Below are 12,104 nucleotides of genomic sequence, written 5' to 3'. Positions count from 1 at the left end.
AAAACAAGACCCCCCCCCCCCCCATTGAAATTGCTGACTATGGGATTTACAAGACTCTCGCATTCAGTGAACCGCGTCACAGCATTATTGCAAATTTTCCAATCTCATCCTCGACATCCAGACTACACGTAATCGTACCCTAACAGATAGAACATCTTATTTCCCAGAGGACCCCGAGACAAGAAACAGATACCTCCATTTTTGCGCATGACAGAAAGATGCTCAGAGAAGCAAGAAAAAATTTCCAGTCAAGTTCAATGATGTCTATATATCGTCGGTGAGCAATTTTCGCTGAAAACAGCTAGATATTGACCCAGACGTGTGGCCTTAGCTGTATGAAAGTTCAATGCCAATCAAAAGTGATAACGTCCTATTTCCAGACAAGCTGAGTTGTAACCAATGTCAGCTGGCAAGCCATCTAATTACATTATAATATATATATTCTAAAGAACCAGCCCTTGTGACTCAGAAGGTTTTGTTGCATCCTTTGAGATGATCCAACTGAGTTGTAGCCTCCCCAAGAAGGCGAGAGTGTCAACACCTAGCCAGCATCTAGGCCAAAAGTGATCAGGCATCCACAGTAAAATTTCTTTCATGTACAACTTAACCCAATGGGTTGCAATAAGTAATGAAGTTATTGCTTTTATTAATTAAGTTGTTTGAGTGTGTGTGAGTGTCTGTGTGTGTGTGTGGGGGGGGGGGGAGGGGGAGGAAGGAGAGATAAAAAGTCCACCTTTTCAACTAAAAACCACCAGCACTAAACATTATACTAATCGCATAATTATATTCTTTCAAATCCTTTTAATTTTCAATTACCCATGAAAATTTACTTTCTGACAGGAAACCATCAAAATCTTGGTTAATATTTCAAGCATTTCTAACACAAATCAAGCATTTTATTTTGTTGGAATTAATTGAGCAATCACCATGTAATCACCAAGTCTTTGGACATCATAGGCCATATGTCCTCATCTGCTAACGAGATAAAAGGAATTTCATTACAAAGGAAGCAGAGAACAGAAACGCCATTACAAAAGGAAGCAGATGAACACTACAGACACCACACACACTTGTTGAAAATGAAGATGAACTGCCTTCTTTGTTGTATATTAAATCAAATGAAATCAAATGGAAATGGGTCAATACCCCTAAGACATTAAGACTGTCCTGAAGATATCTGTATGAGTCTTAAATCAGGCCCATAGCAGGGGGAAGGGGGGGGGGGGGCGCAGGGGGAGGGGGAGCGGTTCAAACAAACAAACAGACCTTTTGCCAGAAAAGTTATGTTCTGGATAAATATTGTTCTAGGAACATGTTAAATGGGTCACTTTTCCTGAAAGACAACCCTTCACCCCTTTGATATCACTGGCTATGGGCCTGAAAACAATATCTTTAATAAATAAAGTGTACATGCATCAACATACTTCTGTAATGTTCCTGAAAGCAGGCATGTGATTTTTTTGATCCAGTATCTGAGTTATCTTCAAGTCTGAGGCAAATCAGAAACAAAGTTATTGAAAGAAATTACCAGTTTACACCAACCATGGCCAATGTCATTTCCAGAGCTTCAACAGGGTTGTGGTAATTTTTCAAAATAACAGCGGAAAATTGCAGTTATTGTGTGCACATGTTCATTATCTTAGACACTGTCAGTAATCATACAGGAAGCTTTAATCAGAGCAGACAATTTTAAAGAGGTCAGACGACTGTCCACTGCTTTTACTGCTGTCCATTTCATTGAACATTTTTCTCAGGGACAACAGATTGGAAAAATTACATAAACAGAGAGGAGGGGGTACAACTGAGTAATTAAACCATTCAAACATGCTCATTAAAAGGAGGCATCTCTTCTCATATATTTTAGTTGATTAATACCTCATGAAATGCATACCATAAAGAGGCTGGGGAGGGGGGGCAATTAAATGTTTTTCTCCTGAAGCGAAAACTATTTTTTCTTTGTAAAAACATCTTGGAATACTAACAGGGTTCAAAGATCATTTAATTTTGTTATTGTTATCCCAAAAGAAGGAAACCTATCAAACACCTTCAATAGGGACAGGAACAATTGATCATTTCACGTTCAAAGAGAGTCAGAAATTCGATCTATTTTTTCCCTAATCTATAATTTGCATGTCCATGCCAATCAACTGTTCCATTTCCTGGTACAATTGACGAGCTTGTCCGTTTGGCAATGACACACATGAGCATTTCAAGGTTATTTGTATTTTTTTGTGCTTTTTTGCTATCAGTCATGTGTGCCAGTGGTAGATCATTGTAGGTTTCTGGGAGGATTGAAAAGAGAGAGAGGGAGGGGGGGGGGGTGATTTAATCAGTGGTATACTTTGATCTTGAAATCACTTTTAACCTTTTGCATTCATGTTAAACCAAAATGAGTCCAGGCAAAAACAGGCCTCGTAAATCAATGACTAATGGTTACTCATAAAAAGAGTAATTAATTTATTTTTAAAAATTGAAATAAAATTCACTGAAAAAAAATCATCTTTTAAAACATTCTTAAAATGTCTTTTCTCCTCACACATACTGGTAACAATTAAAACATAGTTTTAGAAACTACAACAAAATGTTTTTATATTATATGAGAAATTACATATATGGATACTTGAAGTGATGACTTCAAATGGATTTTGCTCCACATTGGACATATGTCACGGTGACTGAGTACAACAGTAACACTGCTATTAAATTTAAAATTATATTGATTCATGGAATTGAAAAGCATTGTTTTTTTCCAGGAATTCCACCCTTGCAATCAGACATTGGTCTTGGTTTCCTACTGTGCCATTTTAAAGACATGCCTTAAATGTAATTGGCACTTTAGACAACCAGCACATTTCAAACATAGTGAGCAGTACGTGTCTAAAATACTTTTTACTTGTCTCTAGTACTACTGCCCTTAATGCAACTTAATAACGTATTTATCTCAACCATCATGTGCTATTTATTTAGAAATGAACATGTTCTAATGCTTGATAATTGGATTCATCACATTTCTATCAATATTTTCATTTTAAATTATTTGCGAGTGCTCCTACATGCGTTTGCCCAAAATGTCCAATCATATGTGTGTATATATCACTCTAAGCCAAACTACTAATTTTCTTTTTTTGTATTTTACTACATCTGTCTCAAATCTTGCCTTTTAATACAATGACATTTTTGTGCTGTGTTTATGCACTCCAGCGATTTAGATACAGAACATGCAACCTATTCTATTATCAAGTTTGGAGCTGATAAGTGATTAAGTACAACTGACATGTAATTTCAATTAAAATCTCCTGTGTAACACAAACATTGGACACATTTGTCCCAAATGATACCCACATACTGGCAGAGATATATGAATAACAGAAAAAAAACTCAATAAAAAAACAGACTATAATGCTCTCTAAATGTGTCATATATCTCCAATAAAAGTTGTGTTTGCTGACAATGTGTTGCAGTGATGAAGATTTGTATAACAGAAATAACTATAAATACCAATAGAAACAATTACTGTTATAAAAGCATAATGTCAGGGTACCTACAATTGTGTTAGTTGTGATATATTGAGACTACATAGTCATTCCTTTCCCTAACCCCATTTTCTTCAAAAAAGTGGTCACTGAAGCAACAGAGTGTTACATAAACTCTGTCCAGAGAATGAAAGCAATCATTTCCTGCTGAAACTGATTTCTAACTTCATGAACTTTGACATGCATCTGGTAAGTATCAACTTGAAGGTACCAAGGTCATCCACATTGGTACCAATGAACCCAGTGTGCTTCACAGAGGATTATATAGGTATACATGGCATCATTTACATACACCCTGACCTGAGTCTAGGTTTTAAAAAAAAAACTCTGAACATTTATCATGGGACCCAACCTAGATTTTATTGCAGATCTTGATGAATCTCAGAACTGAATTAAAAAACGCTGATTTCCGAGTTTCCACTGAAAAAGATCATGTCTGCACACCACAACACATTTTACACATTCAATATCAAACTGTACATAAGATTCTGGGCAAGGTACAAGATGGTAATATATGGTTCAGCTCCTCAATGTGCTGCCCATGTTTTTAACCCATTCAAAGTTCCCTCTGTCAGTACAAAGTGGGTTCCTGGATCAGCCCCTGTGATTTCACACTGGGGACTCATTTGCCCTTTAGTGCATTTTCAGGGCATGTAAGCAACCAGCAAGGGAACACTTGCACATGATTGCATCAGTTGAGAAAGTATTGAAAAAGAAAGTGATTGCAAACAAACTACCCTACAGTGAACCTGAATGCTACAAATAAATACAGAATTATACAAAAATTCATTTCGCAATCATATATCAGGGTTGCAGGCTACAAAGCAGGTCAGGCAGGGGTATCTTTATGATTTGTTGTATTTTTCATTTCTCCCAGACCATCAGAAGTTTATATTTTTTAGTTTTCCATTAGTCAGCATCAGGCAATGCACATTATATTAACTCACTTTTATGTCTTCTAGGACTAAAAGACTTCCTGCTCAAACTTTTTACCAGCCTACAGCCCTTTATATATAAAGACATATCACATCATAATACATTGTGTACCTATGATTGTGTTAGTTGTGAATGTGTTAGGTGAGACCGGGGGGGGGGGGTCAGTAACACAATCCTACCTTGATGTTGAGATTCCACATGGCTATGACCAGGTTCCTGATGCCAAGGTACATGTGCTGGGCCCTGAAATGTATGAACAAAATAATCTTTAATACACAACCACAAATAAATTCTGACAACATCTTATTTATAACAAACCACATGTGCTGGGCTTTGAAATGTACAAAATATTTTTTCAATACACTTGACTCTATAAATGCCGGATGGAATTAATTTCACATTCTAAAATTTAATTGAATGTGTAGCTTCCTTCATTCTTAAAGGTTTCTCCAATTTAAAATTTTAACAGCTATTGCTTACTTTCACTTAAATTTCATATCTTAACCAATTTTAATAAGTTAAACTGTGGAACAGATAAACATAAAATAACTTATATCTAAGCTCATGGGTAACTGAATACATCATCCATACTGAGTTTTGGACCCTTTTCACAAGAAAGACTTACGCAGCAAAGTCTGGGAACTCCTGCACCTCCTGGTCATCCATGACATCTGGGCGCACAGTGCATGCTGTCCGCTGCTCTTCAGGTTGGTAGAAGGGTCTCAGGTAGGGGCTCAGACCAGGGACTAAACATGGGAAAAGGGACAATGTTATTTATAATAATTTGATATATGTTATATGCTTTGTAACATGTTGTGAAGTACTCATGTCTATTTTTTATTATTATTCACACCAATAAACACAATTTTTTTCTGGTCTGGTTTTGCCCAGGAACTAGAAAGGCAAAAAGAGACAAAAAGTTGTTAGCGATAATTGGAAATAGTTTCTCTCTTCTATAACATGTTTGCCAATGTGTTTGTTTTTATTTTTATTTTATTTGTCAACATCAATTGGCATTCTGCTCTTCCAGACAGTAAAGTTAATGGAGATTCAGTCCACAGAACTTAACATAAAAGGAAAGACAAAACTGTTTGTCTCCTTTGTTAAAAGTTGTGATGATTCTTTATTAGTAAGAGCAGCAATGATCCATGCTTGTGCTCATAGAACCAGACCCTGTATCAAGAAAAACTCTCCAATACATTACAATAGAGCCATTCAGAATAGCTGATCCGAGTACTAGCTGATCTGCCAACTAAATATGGCCGACCCCATTAAAAAATGATGCCCATGATTCCCGATGGTCTCCTCGCCTCTACATGCACCATCAAGCAGATTAATCTCGGGTATGAGGTTTAATTGCTAGGCTCCTGCAGTGATAGAGAGTGTGGAGGCGGGGAGTCCATCATGGAATTAGCAGCATTTCTTTTGAATGGGGTCGGTCATATTTATTTGGTGGATCAGTTAGTACTCAGGTCATCTATTCTGAATGGCCGCAATTGTCATACGCACTGTCATGTCCAGTGGGGTCAGTCTTAGACTGTCCACTACTATTGAGACTGGACTCCTCACTGGATGTCTCACTGCTCTCAGAGTCACTACTCCCCTGCTTCTTGAGTCCTGGGAGAGTTAAAACATGGGTCAATATGACTTACCTCAAATTGTTAGATAATTTTAGCCAAATCAGAAATTTGAACCACATTTAATATTGTTTATTTGGGCAAATAAATAGTAAACATTTACATTCCAATATTCATTTAACACACTAGTACATGTATCCATCCAGCATCTGAACTGGAATTTCTATGATCAAGAGTACACCTCAACTCTCCCCCCCCCAAAAAAAAAAACAAAAAAAAATTAATTTAATTTTATTAACTTTAATTTAAAATAAGTTAATAAATAAATTAATTAATTAATTAACAAACAGACAGAAAAGATTTTCTCAATTTCCAAAATGACCAATGGATGTGCAGCATAGCATCATTCTGTACCTCTCTTCCTTTTCCCATTCATCGACTTGTTTTGTGTAGATGAAGCACTCATCCCGACACCATCTGGGTAGTACTCTGTGAGGAACGGGGCTGCAGGGGAGTTAACAAGGTATGGGGGGTTCCAAAGGGTAGAGATCCAACCAGGCTCAAATACTTCTGACACTCTCTGTAATTAAAAGAAGGAACACTTGACTTAGTATCCACAAGTTGAAATACGTCTATAACCCTCTGTACTGGAGGAATGATCATTCTTAGTCATTCAAAAAAGAATTAGAATCATGAATTCAAGATATGAGGATAAATAATATCTTAAGTGTATGATACTAAATGAGGTGACCAGTCCATGCAGGTCATTATTCAGAGTAAGGTCTTTGGGTTCCAGAAATTAGTTTATATAGATTCTTGTTCCTCTGTTAGAAATTAATTAAAACTATGCTTGACTTATATTTAATAGTGCATGGCAGAGAAAAGGCAGGTTAGAATATAGCTGAAAACCTGCCATTCATGAAGTCACTCCCAATAAATGCAGTTGAGTGATATCTAATGTTTGAAATAATATACTCGTAATTTGTATATCGAGATGAGAACTCACTTTGTCTTCAAGGACATCACATGCTGCATTTCCCTCTTTCTGGAATAAATTTGTTGGCTTATTTATAATATTATAATTAGCAAATTCAATAAACTGTTAAAATACAAGAGTGAAAATTTTGATGATCAGGTAGAGTTTAAGTTGCCAGCTTTAGCCATACCTGTACTTATCATTTAAAATCATTTAAAATAGTACAAAATTTGTTAAAATAGTACAAAAAGAAAAATTAATCAAATTTCTAAATTTATATTTTATCCAAAACGGACACAAGAAAATGCATTTCTGAATAAAACACATCAGTTTGATTGTACTGCAGTTACTTAAGACTCAAGAGATCATAAAATCAGATAGTGAAGAATATAATTTTTATAGTTCTCATAATCATAAATATTCTTACTAATATTATAATTATTATTATCATCATTTATTATAATTTATTCACTCATTTATCTATTTATTCATAATTTTCAACATTATAAATTATCACTGGATTATACATATATACAATTTACATTTACATTCTATATTACACAGAGATGAAAGTAGACTTTTAAACAATTCTAACAAGTGCTAACTGTGCCAAATGCACACAGTTTTACATGGAGAGCCTGGTGGGTATAAATACAACTCCCAAATATCCAGATTCCCAGATAAATCTGAAACAAAAGTTACTTTCATATCTACTTTTCAAACTAACACAAGGAAAGGGGTAACTTACTTTCACCCCCTGACCATTCATCCCGCACTCGAACTTCTTTACGAGTTCTGTGGTGAAATCACAATGGCTGCCAAGCTGTCGCCATTTTGAACATCGGTTACACCTGACCCAGTAAGGCAAGCACTGGTCCGCCATGTAAACTTTCAATGACGCCTCTGTCTTCCCATTGGTTGACCAGAATCGCTTCCATTTGGTGAAATCTTCGTAGCCGCCCTTGTGGCTTAAATGAAACAAAGTTAATTCACAGAGGCGTACTCAGGAAAGAAAACTTTTTTCAGCTCAACTTATTTTTAAATGTCAGACACGAAAAGGGGTTCATTTCTACAAGCAACACCCACTCAGCGTAAGTGATTTAACATACACACAGTGACACTCACACATGCTTAGATACACACATGTAGGCGCACAAACATGTGCACACACACACACACACACACACACACACACGTCTTTACCTCCTGTAGAAATAATCGAAGCAGTCATTACAGAAGTGTTCCCCAGGTGACATGTGATACCAGCGTGATGTGTAACCATTCCTAGCACACCTGAAACACAGAATATACAATGGTTTCATCTTATCTCTATTTGAACAATGCAATCAATTAGGCCAATTAATATTTGCCCAAAAAGAATTTGTCATGGTTCACTGTTTTCAACTGTTTCCCACCTCTCTCCATTATTTTCCTCAGAATCAGGTGAGGTAAACATGATGAAAAAGTAAAGATAAGATAAAAGCCTGATTTCTTCATCAACAAACTAAGCCTGCGAGTCGCAGAACCAGAAAGTGAGAAGAATAGTGGAAGAGGATCACAGTTTCCTGTGAGAAATCTGTCAGAAACCTTGAATTATTCTTAGCATGATACTAAATGTGATGGAATGGATAGTAAACTTACTTCTCAGAGGCATTAGAGAAGCAAATGATGAAGGAGGCAGGGCATCCTGCCTTTTCACACTTCTTCAACTTCTTGTGTCCTTCCATATCAGGCGAGTCAGGTGCCTTGATCTTCTTCTCCCTCTTTCTTGCCAATCCAGTGGGACTTGGAGTGCTTATAGATGGGGAGGGCTGAGTAACTTTGCTTCTTTTCTTAGTTTTGAGTGGGATTTCTCCAACATCATCCCCCACAGCAGGCTGGACAGTTGTTGGTTTGGTGTTTATGGACTTTTCAAAGGCTTTCGACTTTAGTTCAAGACTTTCAGTAGATGTTTCACCCCCAGGAACAGATGGTGCTTGGTTGTGGTCAGATGCTGGCTGATCTTTCTTTGGCTGCTCTTCGCTCACAGATGCCACTTTCTTTGGCTTCTGCTGTTTTGGTGCAGCCATGGCAACAGAGGCTTTGGGTTTGTTCTTAGTTGTCACTTTGGTGTCAGTTTTCCCTCTTGGTGTCTTGCCTGGTTCCTTTTCCCCTTCCTTATTGTCCACAGACAAAGACTTGGGCTTGCTCTTGACCTTGATGACATTTTTCGTGCCACTTTTGGATTTCAGTGGGGAATCCCCTGGCGACGGTTGGCCAGTCTTTTCAGCAGTTCTTCCATCCTCCAAACTCTTTCTCTGTCTTTTAGCAGGAGGACTAAAGAAAATAGAAATATATGAATAAAGCAGTGTTGCACATATACTGTTAAATTGAAGCAAAGAATGATGCAGAGCCTGATCAATTTATGATAGGAATCGATAGTCATCAAGACAAAGTTTTCATGGTAGTCATTCACTTAAAACTTCTTTGGAGATGTGGATCTTAAAAGGACAATGTAACTCTCTCTCTCTCTCTCTCTCTCTCTCTCTCTCTCTCTCTCTCTCTCTGTTAATATGCATGCATGTGTGTATGTGTGAAAAACAGAATGCATACTAATAAGTGCATCTCTTAATATGCACATGGGAATTCCACATGCATGCATGCAACACACACACACACACACACACACACTTCACTTATTACCTCTTCATTGTTTCTAAATTATCCTCCTCTGCCTCCAGTAATTTCCTGGACTTCTTCCTCACCCTCCCTGAGCTCTCGCCAGCCTGCTGCTCAGACATTGTGGGCAGTAATGCTAGTTATACTCTGGGAGCTGGAAGACAGGAAAACTAAACATATAAGAGAACACAGACCTCCACCAAGGCAGCTTAATTACCTGATTTAATAATTAATTGACTTATAATTTATTAACTGATTATAAATCATCATGTAGCTACTTAAATAACTGATTAAATAATTAATTGAAGAGTAGGTTAATTAACTAATTAATTAATATGTTTATTTATTTCATAAATTTATCAATGGATCATTTCAAAAATCATATTGGTTCTAAAACCAGGGTAGGAATTTATACCCCCAAGAAATTTATCAAAATCCAAAAAAAAATTATCCATTCGTAAATCCATCTTATCATTTTGGGCTGTCAATTACCCACAAACCAACAAAATAAAAAGCAAAACATCCTTGGCAGAGGGGAAAATGACTTAAGTATCTGAAAACAACATCAGACCTAATAGAACCTGTGTCAGAAATGACTTCAGTTTATAAAATGTTAGAAGCTTAACAGTATGAAGAAGATCAATTAATTAATTAATTCTATGCCCTGAAGGTCTGCTTAGGTACTATACACAGGTTAAAAGTGCAAGGGTTTATAAAACACATTGCACCTGTCTGTGTTGAATGTCCATTGGAAATAATGGAAATTATTATTGCTATTAAATTACACAAAACAGAAAACAAAAATCTGCAAAACAACTCTGGATATATACTATTATTTCAATTGACAAAATGCACGTCCTAGCAAAACACAACAAAAAGTGAATTTGGAGCCGAAAGTCATTATTGTACAGACCGTAATGATTTAACGTTGATAACAAATCAGGAAATTTTGTAAAAGGCAAAGCAAACTGTCTTTAAATGAACACATCTTATCAAAGCATCTCCATGCATCAACGGCAGACATGCAGCTGTATAGCACTGGGTTTCTTTTCTGCATGCGAGGCGTTTTACCAGATGCATCGCGATACGTATACCATGAGCCGACAAACCGTAATAATGTTACGAAGACAACTAATAGACACCAATGTGAGAAACTTTCTGAGTTGCACAGACTAACTACATGTAGCATGTCCATGCCTACTTATAATGCATACAATGGCTGAAGCATGTGCAAATGGTGATTTTTTTCTTTTTCTCACAAATGCGTAAATATTGCACATCAGGCCCCTTATGCACATGTAACAGATATAATAATGAGTGTTTTCTGGGCAGAGAAGCCCATAAAATACATTAAATTGAGAACTAGAACTACTTGATTTGTCTCCTGTACCTTACATTGACTATGCTGGAACCAGGCACCTGTTGAGGTCAAGGTGAAGGTCGTGATTTATTTGGATGTAATATGAGATCAGTCTATTGGTTTTGTGGATTACTTTCTGTTTTTTAATCGCTTAACAAAACAAAAATTTCATATTAACAATGTCTTGAATTGCATTATGATGTAAATATCCTATATTTACAAGTCACAATAGTATATTTGCAACAAAGAAAATTAATAATTTGTTTAAGCGTACGTGTTACTGTTGAAATTGACGATTTGACAGTCTTGGTTTTCGTAAAAGCCCACCAAAACAAAAATGGCGGGCGCCGTGTTGGCACCCGGGTTGTGGCTCACGAGGAAACAAAATGTTGCTGGCTGTGTGAATTAGCATGCAATAACTCTGAAACCCAACGAGATACTAAGGTACGTACATATCTTTAAAAATACATTCAATTTTAAGTAGGTTTTTGTTCTTGTCACATTTAAACAACACGGTGAAGTTCTACTTACCTTACTACGATGTTACTCCTAACGCGAACCAGGGCATGCCATTCGACACAAGATATTTTCCGACTGTTGGCGGATTTCTAACTTTTTGGGAGCCCAAAATATCATTGGCCTAGGCAGCCCTCTGGTCCCTACGCCACATTTCCGATATTTTACTAAATGACAGTTTCATGCTTGACTTTAAATTTAGTCGACATTTTGCTGTTCACAAAAAGTGATTTTTAAAACAGTGTTCAGCTCTAAGATATTGTTAGCTAGTAATAGTAGTATGAATAAAACTTTCAGGCTGTTTTGTTTCATATGTCAATGTTATTTTAGCCAAGTAACATAATTCATGACTGATTGAGATTTTGAACAGTCATTCATTTAATTATTATTTTTTTAATTTATTTATTTATTTATTTATTTTTTTTTTTTTTTGATGATGATTATTTAACATTTTCCTGTAACCATCTTGTTTGACTGAGACATAAACTTGCTACATTTTAACCTAAAATAAACCTCTTTTGTAATAACATTTATCATTTGTACTGTAA

The 12,104-nt window shown here is 36.3% G+C and overlaps 2 protein-coding genes across 3 annotated transcripts in view; one reads left to right on the top strand and one right to left on the bottom strand.

The window, feature by feature from the left end:
- The window catches only part of LOC106166816 (lysine-specific histone demethylase 2), a 117,127-nt gene extending 105,993 nt beyond the window's left edge, over positions 1-11,134 (bottom strand). The window contains exons 1-10 of one of the 2 annotated variants that reach the window (XM_086994596.1): positions 11,076-11,134; positions 9,705-9,834; positions 8,664-9,338; positions 8,226-8,315; positions 7,771-7,990; positions 7,053-7,091; positions 6,461-6,626; positions 5,979-6,086; positions 5,095-5,215; positions 4,649-4,712 (exon numbers count right to left, since the gene is read on the bottom strand). In XM_086994596.1, coding sequence (XP_086850722.1) covers positions 4,649-4,712; positions 5,095-5,215; positions 5,979-6,086; positions 6,461-6,626; positions 7,053-7,091; positions 7,771-7,990; positions 8,226-8,315; positions 8,664-9,338; positions 9,705-9,802 — 1,581 coding nt within the window. In that variant the 5' untranslated portion in view covers positions 9,803-9,834; positions 11,076-11,134. Of the gene's footprint in view, positions 1-4,648; positions 4,713-5,094; positions 5,216-5,978; positions 6,087-6,460; positions 6,627-7,052; positions 7,092-7,770; positions 7,991-8,225; positions 8,316-8,663; positions 9,339-9,704; positions 9,835-11,070 lie in introns of both variants that reach the window. The other variant, XM_086994597.1, reaches the window with a different exon arrangement.
- Positions 11,135-11,348: 214 nt separating this feature from the next.
- LOC106166817 (intermembrane lipid transfer protein VPS13B) overlaps positions 11,349-12,104 on the top strand; it is a 40,840-nt gene continuing 40,084 nt past the window's right edge. The window contains exon 1 of the mRNA XM_087018821.1: positions 11,349-11,484. The gene's annotated coding sequence lies outside the window, so the exon portion shown is untranslated. The remainder of the gene's footprint in view (positions 11,485-12,104) is intronic.

The sequence above is a fragment of the Lingula anatina genome, chromosome 8 (assembly GCF_051362555.1).
Source record: "Lingula anatina isolate TDL-2025a chromosome 8, LinAna3.0, whole genome shotgun sequence".
Taxonomy (NCBI): domain Eukaryota; kingdom Metazoa; phylum Brachiopoda; class Lingulata; order Lingulida; family Lingulidae; genus Lingula; species Lingula anatina.
This window is presented reverse-complemented; position numbering and strand designations above follow the sequence as displayed.